This window comes from Vanessa tameamea, chromosome 21 (genome assembly GCF_037043105.1).
Source record: "Vanessa tameamea isolate UH-Manoa-2023 chromosome 21, ilVanTame1 primary haplotype, whole genome shotgun sequence".
In the NCBI taxonomy this organism is placed as follows: Eukaryota; Metazoa; Arthropoda; class Insecta; order Lepidoptera; family Nymphalidae; genus Vanessa; species Vanessa tameamea.
Window position 1 is genome coordinate 3,744,903 of NC_087329.1, and position 25,192 is coordinate 3,770,094.

A 25,192-nucleotide genomic window follows, 5' to 3' on the forward strand; every position below is an offset into this window, starting at 1 on the left:
TGGCAAGGAGAGTAGGTAGAACTGGTAGGAAAAGAGGCCAAATTGAGACAACTTATAATAATTAAATATTATAAGTGTGTATTTATTACTCTATGAAACTCACTACAGATTATAAACTTAAAAAATAGCATTCTGCTTTCTTTGATTTATAAACGATTTTTCACTTGTTATAGTTATTGCCAATTATTTTTATCAAACCTTGTACATCGTATAAAAAATCATATAAAAATTGATATGTAATGAATAAATAATAAAAGTGTCATAACTTTGAAGTATATTTTATGAATATTTTACTTTGCAACAAAACTTTTTTAGTATCTATTAAGCTTATGTCTTGTTTAGCTATTTGTCTATACCAATATTCTGAAATAATTATAAATTATATAATTTGCTGAAATTTGATATGAAGCAAGTTTGAACCCCAAGTAAGCACATCACCTGCATTTATATCTAATATCTGATAACCGATCCCTAAAGCGCGAGCGAATCCGTTGGCGACAACTAGTTTAAGCATAGACCCAAAGTATAAGTATTATCTTTTACTAATTTTTAATGATTTGATAATTCTTAACAATCACGTTTTTAGGTTTAAAACATTTTGTTTTAATGATTACAGAATAAGAGTGTCTTTTGTATTGCAAAGCATTATAAATGTAATTAATAAGTTTTAAAATTACTTTCTACTCTAATTTGTCAATTCCGCATTACAATTATATACATAATTCTAATATCGTCTACATTTTATAATGTTGGACCTATGGGACGGAAAGTAGATGACGTTATTGATAATTTGATTGAAATTAAAGAAGGATAAGGTCAGGGAATAAAGCTTGCCGCAAAACTGAATTTTTCAATATGTGAAATTTTATTTACAAAAGATATTATTTCGGCAGCGAAGTTGTTTAGCTAAATTGTTCCTAGCATTAAAATTCTTCGTAAAAATACATTTGTATGTACATTCTGCGCGCGAGCCCAACCTGGAAATTACCTGGCCTTATCAATTAACCGATGCAAAGATTCACTAGAAAAAATCCTAAATTTACCTTGATGATCATTTCTAGACCCAACCTACACCGAGGAAAATTTGAAGCGCTGCCCTACTGGGTTTTTTGTCTTCTGTGCATAGCACATTAGGCCTCTAATCACAAATTTTAAATTCATTTGAAATCGCCATATCCTATTCCTAAGGAATAAAGTTACCAAACAAAACTTTTTTATTCGCCATTAGCTTACACTACACTACATATTTTATACAAAATTTAACATATCGTATCGTATCAATAGGTTTCCGACTGACAACACCACTTTTCTTTAGACATGCTTTTGCGCTTCGGTTTCCACCATCGACGTTTCTGCGAAAAATTGAGCGCCCCTGGAATTCGTTGTGATGGTGGGAAGAGAGCTGATAAGAGTACTGGGAACGAAGACGGGCCCTATTGTTTGACGCTTCATACGTTAACACATTGGCCATGTCTCATATCAGGGAAACAATATTCGTATGAATACTAAGTATTACGGGCCGGAGCCGCCGCGTAAAAATCTGACGCTATAAAATGATGAAAATATTCGTTTCTTTATCTATGAAATATGTTTTTGTACTAATTGCAGTCGAAATACTTGGACCTTGGAGTCAAAGCACATAAACTATTATTAAAATTATAACACCTCGTTTTATTCCCTCCACTGACAGGAGGGTTGGTTAATTTTTCCCCCAAAGGATTGAAATTGTGATTCAAAGGAAAATGCTGCTGCATTCTTTCCACCATTCCACGCAGTCATAATCTGTAGGTACAGTAACTATTTTTAATTTTTATTTGTTTCTAGACCTTAATATGAATAATTCTTATGTAAATTATAAATTAATAACAATGAAGCTCTACTTTACCCAAGCTGAGAATGATAGATGAAAACGTATTTTCATGCGAATTTAGAGCATTATGTGAATGTTAAATAAAAATTTAGCATATACTTTTCTCTGAAGTTTACTCTCAAAAGATTTTAATTTTTCTTTATTCTTCATTCATCAAAATTTGTAAAAAAAAACTTTTTATTTTTAAAACCATGAGTCGTCAATCGATGCTTGGGCATGCGCAGAAAGTAAGACAAGTGTAAAGTGTTTAAAATCGGATAATCGTAACAACATAGTTTTTTTTTTAAATATATCCAATAACCAACACTTAATAATAAACTAATTTGAAAATTTAAACATTGATTTTTAAATTGAACTGGAGATATAATAGATTATAGTAACTTATTGGCTTTTAACTTAGTCAATTTCAACATTTTCAAATTATTTTGTTTAAATAAAATGATAAGATTAAGAGATATAGTATCCGATTGTAGAGCAGTATATTTTTCTTTCTCTTTTGAACATATATATTTTTTAATATGGCGGAAGCATTGACCGCCGTCAGGTCGTCTGGTTTTTATCAAGTGCAAAATAAGTAGTTTTTGCATTTTTCATTCCGTGCGTGATGTTAATGTGAAGATTATTAACAGTTTTGACCTACTCATTATTGAATAGCTATTTCTTATAAAGAAAAAAGTAATTCAAACAAAAATGGTAATGATAGTTTTTTGTTTTGATACTTTTTTACGAACTTAACAATGTTCAAATTTTTATTTTTCGTTTATTTTGTATACTTTTTATAAAACTTAAGCTGTGAAATTAATACCTTATAAGAAGAGTAATCAGTTAAATTAAAAAAAAACGCCTTTTTAGGGATTTTTTTCTTTGTTTTTAACTTTTCTAACCAAAAAAAGTGTCATGAGGTGATGGCAGGCTCACATGGGAAAATACTTTTTTGATTTTATTCAAATGTCGGTAAGACTATGGGCGTCTAAGCATTTAATTATGCAAGTTGGGTGTGGCTGTATTGATTTTCTTGGAAGGTTCTAGGTCTAGTATTAGAATACGTCCTAATAACTGCACTTTATCTATGCACACCACATTTGTCTTAAGCATTACGAATGTATTTTTACATTGTTTTCTTCTTTATTTTGGTTCTTACTGCCAATGTTTATTACTATTTAAGTTATTAACTGTAAAATTTACAATATACGGTAAAAGATAAAATGACATATAACAGTACTGAGAAACTAGCACTTGGAAACATGTACAAAAACAGTGTTTAGTTGAATATTGTGTTTTTTAAATCATTAAATCAGTAATAAAAAAGCATTATAAAACTGTGTTATCAGTTATATAAGTTGAATGTAAACTTGTATGCTTGCCAGGTGAAGAAACATTGAAATTGAAAACCCTTATGTGCCAAAACATTGATTTTTATTAGTGCAATCTTAGTGTATGTTGTAAGTGAATAATTTAACAGTGAAATTGTGTTTTATGGCTTGTTACATTGTTGGAACATTACAATAATATGGTTAGTTTAAGTAATATTTCTATAATATTAGAAAATTGTTAGGTATTATAAAATTTAATAAAATGCTTATGAAATATTTGATTAATTTAAATACTTGTTGTAAATTTTCGTATATTTCCAAATTTAAGTTAGCAATGTTTATTTTTGGATTCTTGTTTTTGGGTTTTCCAGTAATTAAACAATAATTAGTCATCATAATTATAAACACAACAGTTTTTTTTTTAAATAAATTAATTAATAACATCATCTGTACCAATTAAAAAACATTATTACATTTTTAAAATTGTTAATTTGTAATTAAAATTGATTTTAATTAAAAATCTATTTATATAGAAATTTGTATTTTGATTTATAAGATCAAACACGCTTTTAAAAGCTAGTCTGTTTATTATTATGGTGTTGCGTGTTTAAAAGGAATTTTTATTTTCCATTTTTATCCAATACAATGAGTGCATTTCTAACAAGCAAATTAAATTTAAAAAAAATATATAATAATAAATGGGAATTCAGAGAGGTATATAGATCACCTGATGACATATGGTCAGTAATGTTGTTACATACATGTAACTATATCATATTAAACATTAAAACATTATTCAAAAACAATTTATATTTTTCATATTACATGTATTTTTTTTACTTTGTATTTTTAGTTATGGTATTATTTGGGTAAACTAAAATTTAAGTTATAAAGATTGTTGCTTATAATTTTTTTATGTCAGCAGGTGATGTATTACTTACATATTTATATTAGTCTTTTTTCGATATAAGGATAGTAGTTGGAGGTGCAAATATTTTTTTCCTTATCATGAATACAATCTTGTTTGATAAAAGTATAATTTTAGAATAGAAAGAAAATTTCTCCTATCTCAAATTTGTTTAGAGTGAAAAGATTAGCCTTAGGGGTCGACAATTTATTTTATTGTGATTGATTTCAATAATATTTCACCTGTCAGTATGTCAGATCATCTCTGTGTAGACAGAATATTATTGTGATAATATTCTGTGGAAATTTTGTTTATGGGATGTTTAATTAGTAAACCTGAAATTATAATTTAACCCAAAAAATAAGCTTTCAATTTGGCAGTAAAGCAGCAATTGCCATATTGTGATAGCTGGTCCGACTTATGTTCTTTGTTTTAATTTAAATTATAATTATTTAATAAAAAAATTTTTTTCAGTCAAAACGTAAAGCTTTTGGTGATAACTCTCCCGCTGCTTCAGACGATGATTCAGATTTTGATGATGATGAAGATCCAGATAATTTGGAAGTACCAGGTAATATATTATTGAAAAAGTATTTTTCTGTTTGTTTATTAGCAATTGTTAAATGAGTTATCATAAAAATAATAGGATTTTAATTGTATTTACTTCGTGATGGTACTTTGTGGAAGTCCATCTGGGTAGGTACCACCATCATATATTCTACCTTCAAGTAATAATATTCTATGAAGTCTGAGTGAGCCAGTAGCACAAAGTGGTATAAAATCTTTGTTCCCATGGTTGGTGGTGTATTGATAAAGTAAGAGATGATTAACATTTCTTACTGTTTCAAGGTACATGGGCAATGGTGACCAACCATCATGTAGCCCATATGCTAGTATGCTTTCCAATTTAAATTAATTTGTTTTTAATTTACTTGTTCAAAACAAGTAAAGATGTAAAACAATTGTGGAATTTTTAATTGAATTGCATTTTTTAATATTTTGCATATGTGTATGCAAATACTATGCCCAAGGTCCTAAATATTGCCGCTATCATATTGAATAAGGCAATATTGATTCATTATCAAGATTTAAGGAAGAAGAATATAACTTTTTTGTTTAATAGTACAAAAACCACAACATTGTAGTTATTGGGGAATGCTCAGATATCATAAGAGTCCCCAAATTATATGTATGTATATATGCATCATATATGTATGTGATATTATGAATTATTTTTAAATGCTTTATTAGGCTTGTAGCTTTATAAGGTTGGAAATATTGGAGTTCCTGGTTTGTATTCTGGCATTGCAACAACATTCGTTCAAAAATGTTGTATTTGTATGTTTAGTTGTTGGATAGATTTGTATATTTTAGGTCTACATAGTCTTATAATTAAAGTATTAGATATAAAATAATACATGTATTTGATTAATCATGCTGTTCTTATAGTCATATATAATTATTTAATTAAGTTTGTTTGCTATTGATGTGGTCCTGAGATTACATTCAAACAAACAATTGTATTGTGTAGTTTATATATTATAAGGAAATGCTTAAAAATATTAAATAACAAACTAATAATCAGTATTCAGTTATTATCGTTATTCAACATTTTCAAGAACACATTATCTAACGTGTTTTAATTATTAAGGTGGAGGGAAAACATTGGCTGCTGCGGCACGATTTGGCGACAAAACTAAGATCCCTCAGACCTCAGTACCGGTCACAGTTAAAGCTACAACCAACCCATTGGCGGGTAAGTTATTTTAATATTTTGTATATTATCCTTACTTTAATATACTTTATAATTGAAATTGTCATTTCGATTCGTTTTTTTTAAATTGCAAGAAATATAATGAAAATATTATTTTCTTGTATAAAATCTACTTAAGTAGGTTATATATAAATATATAATGCCATAACAATCAGAATATTATAACGTCATTTATGAATTCGAAATGTATTTGCTTTTACGTATAGCTTTAAAAAAGTAATCGATGTCAATATTAACAAGTACTTTTTGAGTTGTAATGCTTGTTATACTGAATTTCTCCACTATCTGTATTATTAGCGTACGATTAATGCGTATATATGTATGTATATATTAGGTCACAGTAAATTGTAAATAACGTTAGATTTAAGATTATAGGTAATCTATCTCGCGAGATTGTAAACAGTCGAAATATTGTGAACGGTGATTAAACTTACAATAAAACCTATACAATTTAAATAGTTTATAATCGTTTTTATAATTTAACTGAAATTCACTTGGATAGATTATAATCTACCGAAAAATAATGCGTTAAATTGTACGTTACTGTTCACAATCATTCGTGATTATAATCTAACGGTATTTACAATTTTACGTAGATAATGTTCTTAGATGTTTTCATTGTAATTATTAATTATAATAAAGAATATTTCCGGTAGGTAAAAAACACGATCGGGAAAAGTATGTTTATTGTTCACACGATCATTTTCCTTAATTAAATTTAGTTAATCCATCTTCATGCCATTTTAGCGAAACATTTAATAAACATAAAACTAATAATAATAACATTGTATGTATTTCCAGATACATAAGTATATAAATTAAAAGCAAAATTACTCATTAAAGCAATCGAATAATAAAATATTTTATTATAATCGTTCTTCTTATTAGCTTTTTGAGCTGAACTCAGCTGAACTCAAATTAAAACTTCACTGAGCTTCATTGACGAATATTTAAAACGGCTATTGTTTAAAATAATTACAGTAACCGAGATTTTGACATTGTCACAAAAACATTTTCTGAATTGTGAAATTTTAATATGTATGTAAAAACACAAAATATAATTGTACACGAACAAAAGGAAGTCTCATAAATAAGAAAACCAGATTGAAACCTTTAAAACGTAACTCCGACCGACCGAAGTATTTGTAGAATAGGGGAGGAGCCACCCCGTCGTCCCACTTACCTAAACTTTGCACTGCAGTACTAATTTATGTTATACAGATACACGATGCGGGTTCGAATCGGGAGTTGGAATATATTATTTGCTGATCAATAATCTATATATATAGAGGATTCTGTCTGAGATGGTTTTGTAAGATTCTGATATAATTCGTCCGTTTAGTTGCGATTTTTAATAAGACGTAAGATTAGGTCGATGCCGAATGAAAATTACTATAATAATCAAGATACGTTTTGTTTATGCTTAGTAAAATCAAAATAAAAATATTCTTTTATTCAAGTACGCTTCTAAAAGCAATTTCGAATCGTCATGTACAGTGTCGAATTAAATGTAGAGGTACTACCATATCGGCACGGAAAGTAGATTCTAGCAGAATTGTCTACGAGAAATAAGCGACCGTTTTTTTTGCTACTTACGATTAATAAACACGTATAGATTACATATATTATTGGTTTATAATTTTTTTTATTGTAAACGTATATTAGACAATTCCACCTTGTCCATCGGAAACGGTTGTATGACCAAATAGTGACTGTGTGACATTAACTCACATTAAACACTCATTAACTGGGTCAGGTTTCAACGTCGATAGGAACTGTAGCCCGATACATCCACTTTTGGTTCATTTCCTTTTATTAATACTAGCTTAATAAAACACCTGATTCTGACACAAAAAAGCTTTCATTCTCATGTTATTTATAGAATTGATGATAGTTTTTCATAATAAAAAAAATGTAAACGTTAATTAGACAACGTCATCCGTAAGCAAAACGAATCGTTTATGAATATAGTAACCGAGTCTGATTATCAGTAATCAAGTATATCAGATAAATATACACACTAAAACACGGTCCCTACCTACCTACCACGGATCTTTAACCTACAGGGATATTTGCAGTGGAACAGAGCAGTTACGTAATTAAATAAATAAAAGGTTTTATTCTTATTTAGCTACTGGCACAGTAACAAATATACAGTGTATTAATGCTTAGTGTTGTTCTTTCGTATAAAGGATGAATATGGCCGCCACTCTAATAACAGATGTAAGATGTTGTTACGTCTTATCAATTTAACCTCTGCGTTCTGGGGTTTTAACACGTGACGAATTAGATCCAAAATTACAACGGGGAAACTTAAGTTGACTGTTTAGTCGTTGGCAAGCATTTGTTAACAGTTACACAGGGACTGAAAATGTTCCGTGATATCGCTGCATCCATATTTGTATAACTGGTGTGCTGGTTCTTGCGGTTTCATTTAAGATTTCGGGTGGTAGGGTTCTGTGCAAGGTAGAATCGCTTATTGTATCGCTAAAAAGCACTACGTATTTTTGTGTTCCTGCTTGGTGATGGTGAGTGACCCAGTGTAAATACCGGCGCAAGGTTGGTGTTAGATTGGCGATATAATGAATGGTTAAGGTTTCTCGCACTGTCAATATTATACTTCAAACTTGGAACAATTTCATTTTTATTGGTTTTAACGATAGAATCTACATTTCGATCACCGAATCGATGGTAACTACATTTAAACGAATCTTAAACTGAGATGCAAATATGCTCCTCAAGTACTCGAATAGTGTATGTTTTGATGTAATTATTCAAGTCAGATTGTTAGTTTTTTTTAACATTATCTCGTTCATTCGTAACGTTTACATCAAAAATATATGATATAAGTATAGATAGGGAGAGGCAAGACCAAAATGTCACGTGAGCGGGTTTAACCATTCCGGGGTCCTGAACCATGGGTGACCTTTTCATCATCATCATTACCGAGTGCAACTAAGTGTTTATTTTTTTTTATTTCAGCTCCCTCTGGCTTAGCATTCGGCCAGATGTCGAACGTAAAGCCGATCAAAATATCCGCCAGTTCACTCACGAAGCCCATCAATTTGGGCTTAGGCAGAGGAGGTGAGGTTACTTGTACTAATTGTTATAAAAGCTTTGTGATTTTTTTGCATATTAATGATACTCTTACGTCCTTATGTCCTTTAAAGAAAGATATTTTAGGTTTTTATATATTAAAAGCTTCTGCTCCGTGTATGGGGGGAGGGGTATGGATATTTATGGGCAGATGTAAAGCAGTTATGCAAAAGCAGCCTATTTGTTAAATCAGGGTATAAGCAATCCTATTTCCAAGTTAATTCAAATCCGTCAATCCGTTTTTGCTTGATTGATTAACAAACATAAAAACTTTCACATTTATAATATTAGTAAGGTATATTTTTAGCTGGTCTGTTTCGACAAATCGTTGAAATAAAGCGGTTTCTAAGTTTATCTCAAGCTGTGTCAGACAGTGGCATTTAAATTAGGCGTTTTTATAGCGACTTATTGCTTTGTAATTTCTAAACAAGTTCGATAAAATAAAAATATTGAATTAGAAATTACGTAATTCTTAATAAATAAACACTGGTGGAGAGATCTTTTGCATATATTTTTATTCAAGATTCGGGTACCTCAATGTCAGTTTTCATCAGTATCAGTTCAGACATAGTAGCAAACAGACAGAGTTTTTTCCACATTTCGATATTAATATAGACCGTTATGTTAACATTTGAATTAATAGAGGTCGTATTAATATCCTGTAAATTCATAAAACACTGTTTTAAAACAAGGATATAATTAATATCCATTATGATCAATTTGCTCTATTTATAAACCGTAATAGTTTTATGCTTTTTAAATTAAACGTGTATCTAGCCAGTACTTCAATAATATATTCAATAATCTTAAAAAAAAAAACAACACGTTGATGATCAGATTTAAATATAATAATGTGAATAATCGGCAATTACCCTGCGGCATAATGTCACGATATAAAATTTAATGATGATAATAATTATACATATTTTCAACCATTATTTTACCGCAAAGAATACAAGGTGTCCTAAGATACGGAGAAGGAAACAGGCGGGCCAATGAGTAATGTGCATGTCCATAACAAATACAAAAAAAAAAAAAACATATTTTCTTCACGATATAGAAAATATTTCGATAATGGTTAGAATGACAATATAATCGCTATTGTTAGAGCCATAGATCGGAAGTGCAATACAGATGTTACCGAGTGAAGCCCATAACGTTTTTACTTACGAACTTATCAGCACTGATAGTAGCGATACATATTATAGGGATACTTAATGGTGGCTTGTCGGTAGTGGCGGCGCCGGTGGCGTCGTTCGCGGCGGGCACCTCCGCCTACAACGCCGCCTCACTACTCGCTCAGAGTGAGTACCTATGTACTAACACGTAGCTGGCTGCTGACGGTGGCGTCGCGAACTTAAACTCGCTTAGGAGAAACAAAGAAATAGGTCTATTTGATTATATCTATTCTCTATTATATGATTTTCACAGATTTTTTTTTACCTTACTCAAACATCTCGAAAGTCGAAGTCCAAATTAAATAAATAAATATAATATAAAAAAATGTTGATTTATTAGCCTAATGCATATCATATGTAAAAAAATTTTTTGAAAATTATTTGTGACGCCATCGCCATTAAAGCATATTTTTTAGTTCACTAGTACAGTGCATTTTCCTTATTTAATATAAACGTGGAATTATAAACATTAAGCTACATTCACAGAAATATTCATTTACGACCTTATAAAGATTAGTGTACACATTACACATAGCATAGAGTCACTAGTATATAAGAGCATTTAGTATTCACTATGGTAAGCAATATATATTTATATATATATATATTTATATATATATATATATATATATATATATATATATAACATTATAACCCAGCTTGACAGATAGATAAGTAGATAGAAGCAAAGTAGTAGTGGAAGCAGGAGGAGAAAAGGTATCGTTAAATTTTTTATTGATTATATTTCGTGGTATTTACTCTAGCTTCTGTTTTATATATATATTTCTAAATCGATTCTTTACATTTTCAATTTTGTTTTTTTTTTTACATATTAAAATATTTTTTCATACTATAACTGTTTAACTGTTATTTTTTTAAAAACATTATAATTTACTACGAAAACAATGAAAATCATTATGACTAAAATTTACTTGGATACACCTTTTACCTATTTCATTTTCATCTAATTTTACTTTTAATACAACAACCTACTTATGTAAAATTTATGGCACACTTCTATAATGTCTAATAACTTGATGTATCACGAAGCTAATGTATCATCAACATAAGTAAAAGTATTGAAAATCTAATTGCACCCTTTCAATTTATTCGTAAGGTTGTATAAAATCGGAGACAGATAAGTACATAAAAATATTGAAAGGCACTTACTTAAGCTGTCGTATCATTTCAATAAATGTTCAAACATCCCTAATTACCTTTTCTCCTCTACTTTATTAGAATGGCGTATATATAGAATTATATATTTTAAAATCCTTGTGGTATTATTGTTACTATTTGATACCAGTATCAATGATTAATTCTGTGTTATTTAAGTATTTCAAATCGATCTATCGTTGTAGTTAGGCTTGTTTGGTAAGTTTGTGCTATTTTTCTGTAGTATTATAAAATAAAGTAAAAGTAAAGACTTTTACTTTATGAATTTTGTCAGAAAATTATGTCTGTATATATATGTGAACTTGTATATATTAACAATAAATAATTATACATAGGCCTGCATGTGCTATCAATATGTAGGTACCGTTACGATGGTTGTGACTCAAGTACTAAAATAAATTTTGTATTAACTAGCGTGTGTTTCACTTTATATTTACCCGCCTTTTGTGGTCGAATCATTGCTACTTGTTTACACTTATTAATTTAGCTTCGGTATGGTGTGTTTTTCTCTTTCACTCGTACCTCTAGCCCTGTACTCTGTCGCCTTAGAGTCATTTACGTTCATACTAGCACTTTTCTTGTAATAAGACATTCATACGTTCGTATTAGGTCCCTCAAAATCAGCACTCGCCTGTAATCTATGATTAAATTTTGAGCATTATTTTGCGGCCTCACTGATCGATGTGAACTGTTAAAATACAGGCGAGAGCTCCCGGTAAGGGACCACACTTAAATGGCCATATCTTGATTTCGAGGTGTCCCAGAATTTGGATTGTGAATGACACGATTTTAACAAAATGTCGAGCATTATAATCCTTTTTATCACCTCTGACTTTTCATGTCTTTAGCGATGATATAAAATGTCGTTAAGGCACGTACATCTTATTTTTCAGCCGCGTGTCGGTCTACCAATCAGCACTTCTTCATGAATTGCGAATTTAGAGAAAGCTTACGCTTAGTAGTGGGACATTTTTGGATTGTTAACTGTTTATGTTTACCGTGATTTCGTATTATTTTCTCCGATACACATTATTATTTTCAAAATTCTAATCTAATTTCAAACCTTAATTTCCCAACTCTACAATTCATGACCTAAAACAATAGATTTGATGTCGATTTAAATTAAAATGAAAATTTCGTTTAAATGGGACTAATATCACACAAATGTAATAATTGGTAGTCTGGTTTGAGACGATCCATAGAACTAGTACAGTAATACTAATACCCCGAACTTGCGCGTTAGGTGGGACCGAGCGCTATCCGGGTAAATCGAAAAAGACATACAAAGTATGTTTATTTGGGACCGGAGACTAAATAAAACTATAATTTAGGAAATGTTTATAGATAATATGAAAAATTATATTATTATACACTGTATAAACACAATCCGATCGTCAGACGAGTCAATGATTTTGTCTTCTCCCGTAATGTCTCCTCGTAGCATGCTAGTCATGTTTTTATTCCTTGTTTTGTAACAGGAATGCGCTCTTCGGAGTCTATGCTTTTCAAAATTATTAACCCTTTTTCAATTGAACTGAGGGCTTCTGTCAAGTTTCCAACTGTCATTGAACTGGGTCCAAAAAATCAACGTTCTCAATGTCTGCTCTTAAAATCTTACAGGAACACACTTTTATAAAGAGACTGTGTCTGAACTTTTTTTAATACCTTGCCTAGCATGTTATGGAAATTTATATTATATGTTTTTTTGTCTCGCTTGCACCGTTTTTACATTAAGGATTCTTTTTGCACTATGTTAACAATTTATTTAACTAGTCTTTCAATTTTGCTATTAGCACTAATGTTTAAGAAATTCGATTTTTTAATATACCTTTTTGTAATTTAGCCTTGTACGTAGTTAAAAACTTAGTGGTTTGATTTTTTGTTATAAAGTAATGCTATTTGTCCTTAGATTTTCATTTTCGTAATTTTACCTTATTTCTATTACCAAATTGCTAACATGTAAGTTTTATTATATTTTATTTTTCCATAGTGGAGATGGTCGGCGTGCAGGGCATGAACTCATATCTACTGCAGAACCTGAACCAGATCCTGGCCTCAGGGATGGGAGGGCCACTCGCTGGCATGCTCGGACAGTTCGCCCAGCTGCCAAACTGGGGACAGATGAAAGGAATGTGGCCAACTGATAAGGTATATGACTAGTGGTTTTATTATTAAGTAAGTGGTTAACTTCAGAAAATATGTTTGGAATTGGTAAAGGAATTTGACAAAAAAAGAATGTCACAACAGCTTTGTGGGTACTAGCTAGCTTATACTTCTTAAACGTGTCAGATTCCGAGAAATAAACATCGAATTTTGTGTTGGGAGTGTAGCCACTGGTCCTGTGCTTGATCGCTCCTTGGTCGTGTCAGATTACTGTCTCATTACTTGAATAAAGTTAGGAAGTATACTTAAAATTATATTCGCGTTATTCATTTAAATAAAATAAACTTGCGTAATTGGAAATTCATTGAGATTGAGAACCGTGACTGAATTACAATCAGGAGCACCAGAAGCAATACTCGAATAAATTATATTCAATCTATCAATCTTCATTTAGTTTTTTTTATTCCAAACAATATTCGACAATTGTGTAGGGTAAAAGTTAATATTTATTGTATATTAAATAAAATAATTATAAGACACAGATGCCGGGAGAAGAGGAGGAAGTAGACGACGAAGAAATGGGCGTCGCCGAGACGTACGCAGACTACATGCCCACAAAACGTTCGTTGATCCTTCATTATTCTTAAATCTGGCTTAGTAAATAATATCATTACTTCCAGATTTCACCTGTGATAGTATTTGCCCGACATGGGTCAGACATTTGCACGAAATATTATGAATTATGGGATTGCATCATTTGTGCTTTAATCTCGTACCTTAGTAGATACATCAATTTACTATTTGTTTTTTTTTTTTCTAAAATTATCTTTTCAATCGAGCTTAAACGATAATGAACGACGTTGGGCCGCAGTGAAGCTGGGCCGGAAGCACCCCGACCCGGTGGTGGAGACGGCGTCGCTGTCGTCCGTGGAGCCGGTGGACGTGACGTACAGCGTGAGCCTGCCCGACGACACGGTGCGCAACGGGCTGCTGTCGGCGCTGCAGCTGGAGGCCGTGGTGTACGCGTCGCAGGCGCACGAGCACCTGCTGCCCGACGGCACGCGCGCCGGCTTCCTGGTGGGCGACGGCGCCGGCGTGGGCAAGGGCCGCACCATCGCCGGCATCATCTTCGAGAACTACCTCAAGGGCCGCAAGCGCGCCGTGTGGGTGTCCGTGTCCAACGACCTCAAGTACGACGCCGAGCGCGACCTGCGCGACGTGGGCGCCGCCAAGATCGACGTGCACTCGCTCAACAAGGTACCGCCGCCCCCACTCTCCTCATAGCGATACGATCGACACTAAGGAAATATTTATTATGCGACCTTGGATTATCGCCCTTTGACTCGAGAATTGTTTCCAGTTCAAGTATGCCAAGATATCGTCGGCGATAAACGGAAATGTGAAGAAGGGTGTGGTGTTCAGTACGTACTCCGCCCTTATCGGGGAGACGCAGGCCAACACTAAATACCGCACGAGACTCAAGCAGCTGCTCCAGTGGTGCGGAGAGGACTTTGACGGAGTCGTATCCTTTGCATAATCTTTAACGAAGCATTAACTATTATATTGTAACTATAACATTGTGTGGTCGTCGAGACGCTGTGTTTTTCGAACATGGATTCGAAAATTAATTGAAACAAGCTCATGTTAAATATTTGGTTACTTCAATAAATATTATTATTTATCGACTTTGTCCTCGTACATAATTATACATTAAAATATATACCAACTAGTCTTCTGCAATTATTTAACTAATACTTCAGCTCTTATTTAGGTCAATGTTAACACTTAGAATGGATACTCTGATCACCTTTTCGAGAAAATTGTTCTCAGTATAATTTCGTTTCATTTTTCTTGACTCGTACCAGATCGTTTTTGACGAATGTCACAAAGCAAAAAATTTGTGCCCCGTGGGATCCGGCAAAGCCACAAAGACCGGTCTGACGGCCTTGGAGCTCCAGAACAAGTTACCGAAGGCCCGCGTGGTATACGCTTCGGCCACGGGTGCTTCTGAACCCCGCAATATGGCCTACATGGTGCGTCTCGGAATATGGGGGGAGGGGACTCCGTTCCCGACTTTCATGGACTTCATTAACGCCGTTGAAAAGCGGTGAGATATACATGCTGAAAAGATTTATATGTATATTTGTTTGAGTTAATTACTCAAACAATACTACATATAAATTATCAGTTTTTGATCGATTCGCATACGGTCGTATCAGTCTGTTTATTATGTTTTTTTTACTTTGGTGTTTAAAGGTTCTTTGAGTTTTGTATGAATGGTATGAAATAAAAATTATTACTGATTTGCAATCATTTGTTGTATAGGGGTGTAGGTGCGATGGAGATAGTCGCTATGGACATGAAGCTACGAGGCATGTACATCGCGAGGCAGCTGTCTTTCCACGGAGTAACATTCAAGATAGAGGAAGTACCGCTTTCTGACTCTTTCAGAGAAATTTACGACAAAGCCGTGGCATTGGTAAGTTCAGGGAAGAAAAGTCACTGTACAAAAGTATAAACATAACATAATCAGCCTGTAAATTTCCCACTGCTGGGCTAAGGCCTCCTCTCCCGTTGAGGAGAAGGTATGGAGCATATTCCACCACGCTGCTCCAAAGCGGGTTGGTGGAATACACATGTGGCAGAATTTCGTTGAAATTAGACACATGTAGGTTTCCTCACGATGTTTTCCTTCACCGCCGAGCACGAGATGAATTATAAACACAAATTAAGCACATGAAAACTCAGTGGTGAAAGCCTGGGTTTGAACCCGAAATCATCGGTTAAGATGCACGCGTTCTAACCACTGGGCCATCTCGGCTCTCACAAAAGTAGATAATTTTAACCCAAGCTGTTTATACAATTTTTGTACTAAGATGGACAAGTTCAATTAATTCGGCTTAATAGCAAATAATATCGTTTGACAGTGGGTCGAGGCGATGCAGCGGTTTACGGAGGCTGCCGAACTGATCGACGCGGAGCCCCGTATGAAGAAGACTATGTGGGGACAGTTCTGGTCCGCGCACCAAAGGTTTTTCAAGTACCTCTGCATCGCTGCAAAGGTACGCACATAAGGTGGTTCGCCCGTAGGAGAGTACACGTGGAAGTGATCATTAAACGAACACAACCTCGTCGCAGGTGAACCAGGCGGTGGTGACGGCTCGCGAGGCGGTGAAGTGCGGCAAGTGCGTAGTGATCGGTCTGCAGAGCACGGGCGAGGCGCGCACGCTGGACCAGCTCGAGCGCGACGACGGAGAGCTCAGCGACTTCGTCTCCACTGCCAAGTGAGATGAATGATATTTGTCTTGCTCTTTAAGCAGAAGTGGATACTCTGCGTTCAGTTTTCGTCCGAAATTATGATACATAATATCATCCTTTTTTTAATTCCAGAGGTGTATTCCAAACGCTAGTAGAAAAGCATTTTCCGGCCCCAGACAGGGAGAGGATCAACCGTCTTTTAGGACTGGAGGCTAAGGGAAAACCCACGGCGCCCATTCCTACTTTTAACGGAAAGAACGGGATCGAAGATTCCGCTAATTCATCCAAGAGAAAATGTAAGTCATCAATTTGGATAGTTTGTATGCATTTAAAATGTTTTTTGCAATGTTGCGAAAGTCAACTTCGTTTTGATTTTTAACAGATTTAATTTTGATACATTTTTGCGCACGTGCGTATAAGTAATAATTGTGTGTCAGTGACGGCGCGACAGCAGGCCAACGCGGCGAAGCGTCCGCGCGCCGGCTCGTCCGAGGACGAGTTTGTGCGCTCGGACGACGAGGTAGAGGCGGAGGCGGAGGCCGAGGCCGATTCCGACGAGGAACGTCGTGCCTCCGACTCAGACCTCAGTGACTTCAACCCCTTCCGCGCCGGTAGCGACAGCGATGACGGTGGGTGGCTAACGGTTTCTCGTTAATTGTAAGGATGTGTACTAATAAACATATACATTTAAATCAATCATTACTTCTATTAACTGAGGTCACGAAATGAGTAGTTTGATGTTTAATCAAATCGTTTATGTTTTTACTATTCTGAAAACAAAAATTTAATTACATTAAAGAGTTATTTTATGTTGAATTCGCAGAACCTTGGTTGGGTCGAAAGAAGAAGATTGCGAAAAAGAAAAAATCACGAGTAAAGAAGAAGGCGGCGAGCACGCAGGACAAGATCGAGACCATGTTCGAGCGCAAGTGTCAGCCCGCCACGCCGCGCGCCGCGCCCGGAGCGCCGCCCGCCACGCCCGCCGGCACGCCCGTCGGCACCAACGGACTCTATCTAGGTGAGAAATTACACTAAATGATCGAGTGACAAGTGTTCGAACTTTTCTAACAAGCCGCTCCAAATTATATATGTATAAACTTTACTTAGAAAATTAAAAGTACTGAAGTATTCTTAATCGTAATAATGTTTCGGTGCTTAGGTCCGACGCGCACGCAGGCGCCGGCGCGTTCCGCCATCGAGCGCGCGTGTAGCATGAAGGAACAGCTGCTGCTGGCTATCGAGCGCCTCGGCCGCCGCCTGCCGCCCAACACGCTCGACCAGCTGGTGGACGAACTCGGCGGCACCGACAACGTCGCTGAGGTATGCGGGGATACCATACATTTATCTTATATATTACTTGAGTCATGGGGTTTTCTTTATATATATGAACTAGAACACCCTATCCACCCCGGCTTCAAATGGGTGCAATTCATTAACAAAAATGAGAAGAAAATATTAAATCTATATTTTTATTTTTATTACGCTGACAATAAACGTTGAAAAAGAGAAAACAGACCTAAACAAGCTGACAGAACGCTTGGAACAAACCCTAGCCCTTAAATAGCCGATACAAAGTCGGGACGGGAAGCTAGTTAAATAAAAACTAAATTATACTACGTCTATTTCAGATGACAGGACGCAAAGGTCGCGTGGTTCAAACAGAAGATGGTCAAATCCTATACGAAAGTCGGTCAGAGGCAGATGTGCCACTCGAAACCCTGAACCTCACGGAGAAGCAAAGGTTTATGGATGGTGAGAAAGATGTGGCAATCATATCTGAAGCGGCGTCCAGTGGTATCTCTTTGCAGAGTGATCGAAGGTATGTCCCGATTCACTTTCCTTTAAAAGATGATTATATTTTGTTCTTGAAACACGGAACCGTACGAATTGGAACTTTATTAAGACTAATATGTCATTTCTGTAGAGCAAGAAATCAAAGGCGGAGAGTTCACATAACTTTGGAACTACCTTGGTCCGCAGACAGAGCCATACAACAGTTTGGTAAGTACAGAAATAAATTCATTACTACATGTAAAACAAATACTTTTTTTTTTTGCATGTTTTATAGTTTTTAACGACCATTTAATTTATCGCAGGACGTACGCACCGGTCGAACCAGGTGAATGCACCCGAATACATATTCTTGATTTCGGACCTGGCGGGAGAACGGCGGTTCGCATCAACGGTGGCGAAGCGTCTAGAGTCGCTGGGAGCCCTGACACACGGAGACCGCCGCGCCACAGAAATGCGAGACCTCAGCCAGTTCAACATCGACAACAAATATGGTAAAAGGCACCACGCTCAATCTTTACTATGGTTTACAATTTAAATCATCTTACCATGACACATAAGATGTTATAAAATCGAAAGTATATAGTTATATCATTGCTTAATAGGCTATTTGACACTGCGAAAAATAAAGTGTCAATTATTGTAATCAGTATATATTATGAGTTTAAAAACGGTTATTTATTCAGAAATCCATAAATAAAAATGCATTTCTTTAAACGTTTGTCACGTGACACAAAACGCTCCTGATTGATCGGGTTTATGATGACGTCACTTGCTTGTTAACCTCATTTGTATGTGGATTATATGTGCCACAGATTACAATACAGGCAAGTGACGTCACCGAACCCATTGCAGTGCCATATTGTAAAAGTAGCGTTTTCGTGCGCTATTTAAATATGGAAGTTTTAATTTGATATTTTTCAGCTAATATGTACTAGAATTTAAAAAACAACTTTTACTGGGTTCCTTAACCTCTTCTAAATTAAATAAAATGAATTTTAAAAATCAGTCTCATAAACTATTACAATGAGTACAAGTGGGCAAATTTCAACCTAAATATATAATGATATATCAAATTATCATATTTCATTAGTATAGAGACACAAGTTTTAGTTTTATACTCTTTGACAGAACCCTCTGACACCCTAAAACCATCATCCGCGACCCAAACCCATATTAATTAGTCGTGTACTTTTGCGCAGGTCGTACGGCGCTGGAGGCGGTGATGAAAGCGATAATGAAGTATGAGACGCCGCTGGTACCGCCGCCTCGCGACTACTCCGGGGACTTTTTCCAAGACGTGGCGTCCGCGCTCGTCGGCGTCGGACTCATCGTTAACACTGAGAACGCGCCCGGAGTGCTCTCCTTGGACAAGGTGAGCGCAACGAACAGGTGAAACTGGGAACCGATCCCAGTTTACGACACACATCTGACAACTGATCGGTAATTTTATAATACCATACATTATTTTTATATGATTTCAGGATTACAACAATATGTCTAAGTTCCTAAACAGAATACTCGGCATGCCTGTAGAGCTTCAAAATAGACTTTTCAAATACTTTACGGACACACTTACCGCTGTCATGGAGCAGGGTGAGTTCTCTTAGTTATATCATGCATGCCTTTCGGTGATCGCTGGTTATGAGCACGCTCGATTTTTATCTACGGCGTGAATACATCGTACTAAGTTTATTATTAAATTGATTAAAATTAAATATATAAACATCCTCTGCATCTTCATAGCAAAGCGCAGCGGACGCTTCGACCTCGGCATCCTCGACCTGGGCGGTGCCGGCGACAGCGTGCGGCGCGTGCGCTGCGTGCGCTTCCTGCGCCGACACGCCACGGGGCAGGCGCCCGTCGAACTGCACACCGTGCACTCCGAGGTGACATATTACAAGCGATACTAATAAGTCATTGGTGGTACAGTTCTGAGCGAGTCCTTCTCGGTGGGTACCATCTGCTTCTCATCAATTGTTGTTTTTAATCAATGAACCGATGCAATTCCGAACAGATGGGAAATAAAGGAATGCTTTCTTATGCTAACTCCCATCTTTTCTCTAGTCCGTTAAACGAGCCGGTACCGATTCATCAGGCTCCCAGCGAATAACGATCGTTAAATTCAAAGGACGTTAATCCCGAGATTTCGATTAATTTGTACGGGAACGTGAGCGAACATCGTAACTTTTTACCCGGCAGCGTGGCATGGAGTGGTCGGAGGCGCTAGACAAGTGGTCGCAGACGGAAGCGCTGGGCGAGGCGACGGAGGGCGACGGCTTCTACGTGTCGGCGGCGGCGCGCGGCGGGAAGCTGTCGGCCGTGCTGTGCCTGGCGCAGCGCGCGCGCCGCGAGAGGGAGCGCGAGCGCGCCAAGGAGCGCATGTTCCAGGTCTACAGGTGCGTAACCCACCCGCTTCATTCAGAGCAATTGAGTTAAAAAGTATATCAAGAAGTGTTTTAATTTTTATCTCTTGTCCTATGCTGAGGAGTTCTTATGATGTTAATTCGCAATGCATTATCCGTCTTTGAGCATGTGCTCTCGTGTATCTATTATGTAGCATGACGACAAAACGTTCACCATTCTAATCACATTTTCTCGTCTTTTTGACGTGATTTGATTTTCTCAAATGAAATAGAAGTTGTGACTTTCGTTGTAGGCCGAACACGGGACTGCAGCTGAAGCTCGAGTCGCTGGCCGAGATCGAGAAGAAATATCGTCGTGCGAATTTGACAGAAGCGGAGACGGCGTGGCGTGCTCAACACTCTGCTTCGCTGCGTGTGTGTGCGCATGCGTATTGGCGCAACGCATGCAGGAACGCAGACCATTGCGAGGTAAACTTTATCAAGCGTACTTTATAAAAATTCAATGAGAAAATTCCCTTGTCCAGTACAGTACAGTACAGTACAGCCGTAAGTAATTTTTCCATGAAATTTAAATTTATTGTGTCATTGTTAGGGAGTCTTGAAGGTAAAATTAAGGAGCAGATTATTCCTTAGCAAACGCTTATTTATTGCTAATCATTTTTATTATAAATTACCTAAACTATTAGGTATATATTTAAAAATACTCTAACTGAAATATAGAAAGGAAGAGGTATTTAGTGGTCATCATCGTCGATAGACATTGGAAATGTAAATTTTATTAATCATTCGATATACCTCTTATTGATTGCCAATGATGGTATCTCAAATAATAAAATTGAAGTATGCCTTATGCTTATATTTACACAAACAAGCCCTAAGACCAAGTAAGACTTTGCGGATCGTATTGAATATTAAATGTTGTCGTAGGTGGGCCTGCGGGTGCGCACGTACCACGTGCTGGCGGGCTCGGTGCTGGCGGTGTGGGCGCGGGTGGAGGCGGCGCTGGCGGCGCGTTCGGCCGCCAAGATGCAGGTTGTGCGCATTAAGACTGACGATGGACTAAAGATCGTTGGTAAGTACCTTACCAAACACTCATGGGAGGCCTAGTAGTTATTATAAAGTTAAATATTACGCAGCTCAATAAATAGGAAAGTAACAAGTAGTTTATTTATTTAGTTGTGATTTATTTTCTATTACAAACTCATTGTTTGGTTTGCATATTATGTTTTAGAGGATTAATTTAATAAATATTAATTAAACGAATATTTAAAATTTACAGGTACGCTTATTCCAAAGAATTGCGTAGAGACGTTAAAAGAAACGCTTTCATCGGATGCAGTTTCTGTCACCGAGCAGACTTTCGAGCAACCCGACGCGCTGAAGTGAACGCTACACCGCTCGACTCTAAGTCTAAACTAAGAAAGCGTGACGCGACCTCCAAAGTTCCTCTATCTTTTTATTTTATGCCGGCGCCCCACAGATTAAACATTCGTTTAAATACACAGTTGGTCTGGACGGGCAACAAAAGCGGAAGAAGTAGGTATATGCCTTCACAAATATTGAGAAATACCTGATAGTGTGAGAATTCTTTAGAGGGTGATGTGTCGTCAGGATTACAGACGGTGCATGTTAGGCTATTGCATTAAACCTTGCCAAAAATGTTAACGGATTTTAATATTCGGAGAGGAGAGGCCTCAAACGTCTTAGACGATCAAAATAAGGCCTCGAATGTAGTCAATTACGAGCGATACGACGTGGTACGACTGATTTTTTTCTTAGTATCTCTTTTCTGATTGCTTTATTTTATCCAATAATTATACGTAATAGTTAGACGTGCATATTAAGAAAGTTATGCTTCTAATGTACCGGCTTTAGATTCTCTACAGGGTATAAGACTGTTCTCTTTGTTTTTTGCCTATATAATGAAATTTTATTTGAAACTTGCTTTCTTAATTTGCGCGAGTAAATCAATTTCAATTTCTTTTCTAAGATTTTAGATGTATCTAGATTGCAGGTCTTCTGTGAGATTGTGATAGTTAGGGAGTGAGTAATGGAATGAATAATGGTTCCTTAGTAATGCGAAACGTATGCATACGTGCGTACAACGGTTTTAGTATATATTTTATTTATGACATGGTACCAATGGCTCCAAGATTTTCGATTTCAACTTCGCCTAATATTATTTATTAGAAGGGTTGTTGTATACGAAGAAATAAATATTGTTTTGTACAAATGTAGTGTTATAATTTATATCAATGTCGTAATGTATTAGGTTTTATTCGAATAATTATTTATCTGTCAGTTAGTGATTAAACTCGATGTGAATATATCGATATCTTCAAAATTATTTTAATCTTAAAGTTACAATAATTCTTAAATAACTGTGAAACAAATCATATTATTACAATATTATTGACATACTGTGTTGTCTGACTCTGTATTGTCTTTTGGTATTGAAATAAAGGGCGCGACGGATGGGACTATGGGCTCTTTGTAACGATTTATGCTAATTATAAAAGTAAAAATAAAAATAACTTCAAAGATTTACGTTTTATTCAATAATAGTATTACTACTTGCATTAAATTAAGAAACGTTTTCGATAAGAAATAGAATAATGATACACCTACACGTATTTTCGTCGATATAATTATAATCGTGCAATTTATGAGTTAGATGTGATGTTTATTCACTAAAAACTATTTACGAATTATTCGGACCTAGTCTATTTACTCGAAAATTATATAATTGGTTTATATACATTTTATTTTAAATTAAAATAGGGCTTCATAAATGTTTACATTGCGATTATTTTGACTGAATTTTTATCATACTAATTATTTCTTATTTGACTTCATTAGACATTTGTGAAATCCTGATTTAAATTTTTACTGTAAAAAATATTCAGTCAGTTTATAAGTGTCAGTGTGAGCAGTCTTTATAGAATATACGTGAAGACAAATTATTATAGTTTTAACGTATTACTAAGGTAATTTCTTAATTTTATTGCTGGATGTAACAAGATGTCAAAAATTGTACACCCGTGTTGAACCCATCTTACTTGTTTGTGTAAAAAGACAAATATATGTATATAATTATAATGCTTTTTTTAATTATTACAAATCTCCTTTTCTTAACACATTTACAAAAACTTACAAACAACGCCATGGTGACCATATTGAATATTGTATAAGATACTTTGTAACAATACTTTGTAGCATAAAACGTTAAACCTTCTATGTATTCGAATGAGTGAAAACACGAGCAGCGAACGTGTAAACGGTGCGTTTTAATTTCTCTCGTGTTGCCTCATCTCGGCTCGCTCGTAACTCATGGCTGGAGCGGTTTTTGTGCACGAGTCAAAGGAAATAAAGTGGCGAAGCGAAATAGTGGAATACATAATTTTTTCTTTCATTTATTTCTTGACAAACTCCCCATCAAGGAACGTTTTAAACAAAATTGACTCGACAAATAATAAAATTATGTTTTTGGAGTTATACCAAAGTCAGCTATTCATTTGGAATCCAAAGCATACTGATCATAAGATAAAGCAGAAAGTATTTAAAGCTTGGATTTGGATTAGTATATATCAAAAGTTAAGGGAATACCACTGAACTATTTAAAAAATATCAGCGACGTTCTTTATTGTAGCGTCTTTAAATAATTACAATATTGATTTTGCAAATGCTATACAAAAGCCACTAGAATGACGACTTCGCCCATTTCGTCAAGTTGTTGTACAAAATTGAATACACGTGTATGTATAAACGGTAACTCGTGACAGTCTAAAGCTACACGAATAAATTGAAAAACAATAGGCTCTTTGACTGGTTTTTAAAATCCATTTTATATTATTTAGTGGTGATTAAGGAACCCAGTAAAAGTTTGTTTTTTTTAATTCTAGTACATATTTGCTGAAAAATATCAAATTCAAAATTTCATATTTAAATAGCGCGCGAAAACGCTACTTTTAACAAGCAAGTTACGTCATCATAAGCCCGACCAATCGGGAGTGTTTTGTGCCACATGACAAACTTTTAAAAAAATACATTTTTATTTATGATTTTTTTAATAAATTAATTATTATTTTCAACTTTCGTCAATAAATAACCATTTTTAAACTCATAATATACACTGATTACAATAATTAACACTTTATTTTTCGCATTGTCAAATAGCCTATTATTCGAGTGGCGTGGTGAATTATGATTATTTGGAATATTTTTTATTCAAACGTACTGAATTAGACCGTAGCTGACATTTTTATTATTGCTGATCTTTAAAAATTGTAAACCTATATTTCAATGAACGGAACTGTCTTAACTTGAAATCAATCAGTAATGTCAAAAATTAGTTGTCATT

General features: G+C 35.0%; 1 protein-coding gene across 4 annotated transcripts; it reads left to right on the plus strand.

The window, feature by feature from the left end:
• Positions 1-2,387: 2,387 nt before the first annotated feature.
• Positions 2,388-23,663, plus strand: Sno (strawberry notch). 4 transcript variants are annotated; one of them, XM_026645499.2, is made up of 27 exons: positions 2,388-2,563; positions 4,565-4,661; positions 5,742-5,846; positions 8,847-8,948; positions 10,196-10,264; positions 13,305-13,462; positions 13,954-14,038; positions 14,289-14,674; positions 14,778-14,939; positions 15,283-15,524; positions 15,743-15,896; positions 16,345-16,479; positions 16,556-16,701; positions 16,808-16,971; positions 17,113-17,304; positions 17,499-17,693; positions 17,835-17,995; positions 18,304-18,494; positions 18,600-18,676; positions 18,772-18,960; positions 19,669-19,841; positions 19,951-20,062; positions 20,213-20,355; positions 20,669-20,865; positions 21,126-21,300; positions 21,760-21,904; positions 22,112-23,663. In XM_026645499.2, exons 1-27 carry the CDS (start codon positions 2,561-2,563, stop codon positions 22,216-22,218), a joined length of 4,065 nt encoding a protein of 1,354 aa, XP_026501284.1. In that variant the 5' UTR covers positions 2,388-2,560; the 3' UTR covers positions 22,219-23,663. The 4 variants fall into 4 exon arrangements, with proteins under 4 accessions (XP_026501284.1, XP_026501286.1, XP_026501287.1 ...); XM_026645501.2 differs by having other exon boundaries at positions 13,960-14,038; XM_026645500.2 differs by lacking the exon at positions 2,388-2,563 and adding an exon at positions 2,606-3,383.
• The last annotated feature ends 1,529 nt before the right edge of the window (positions 23,664-25,192 follow it).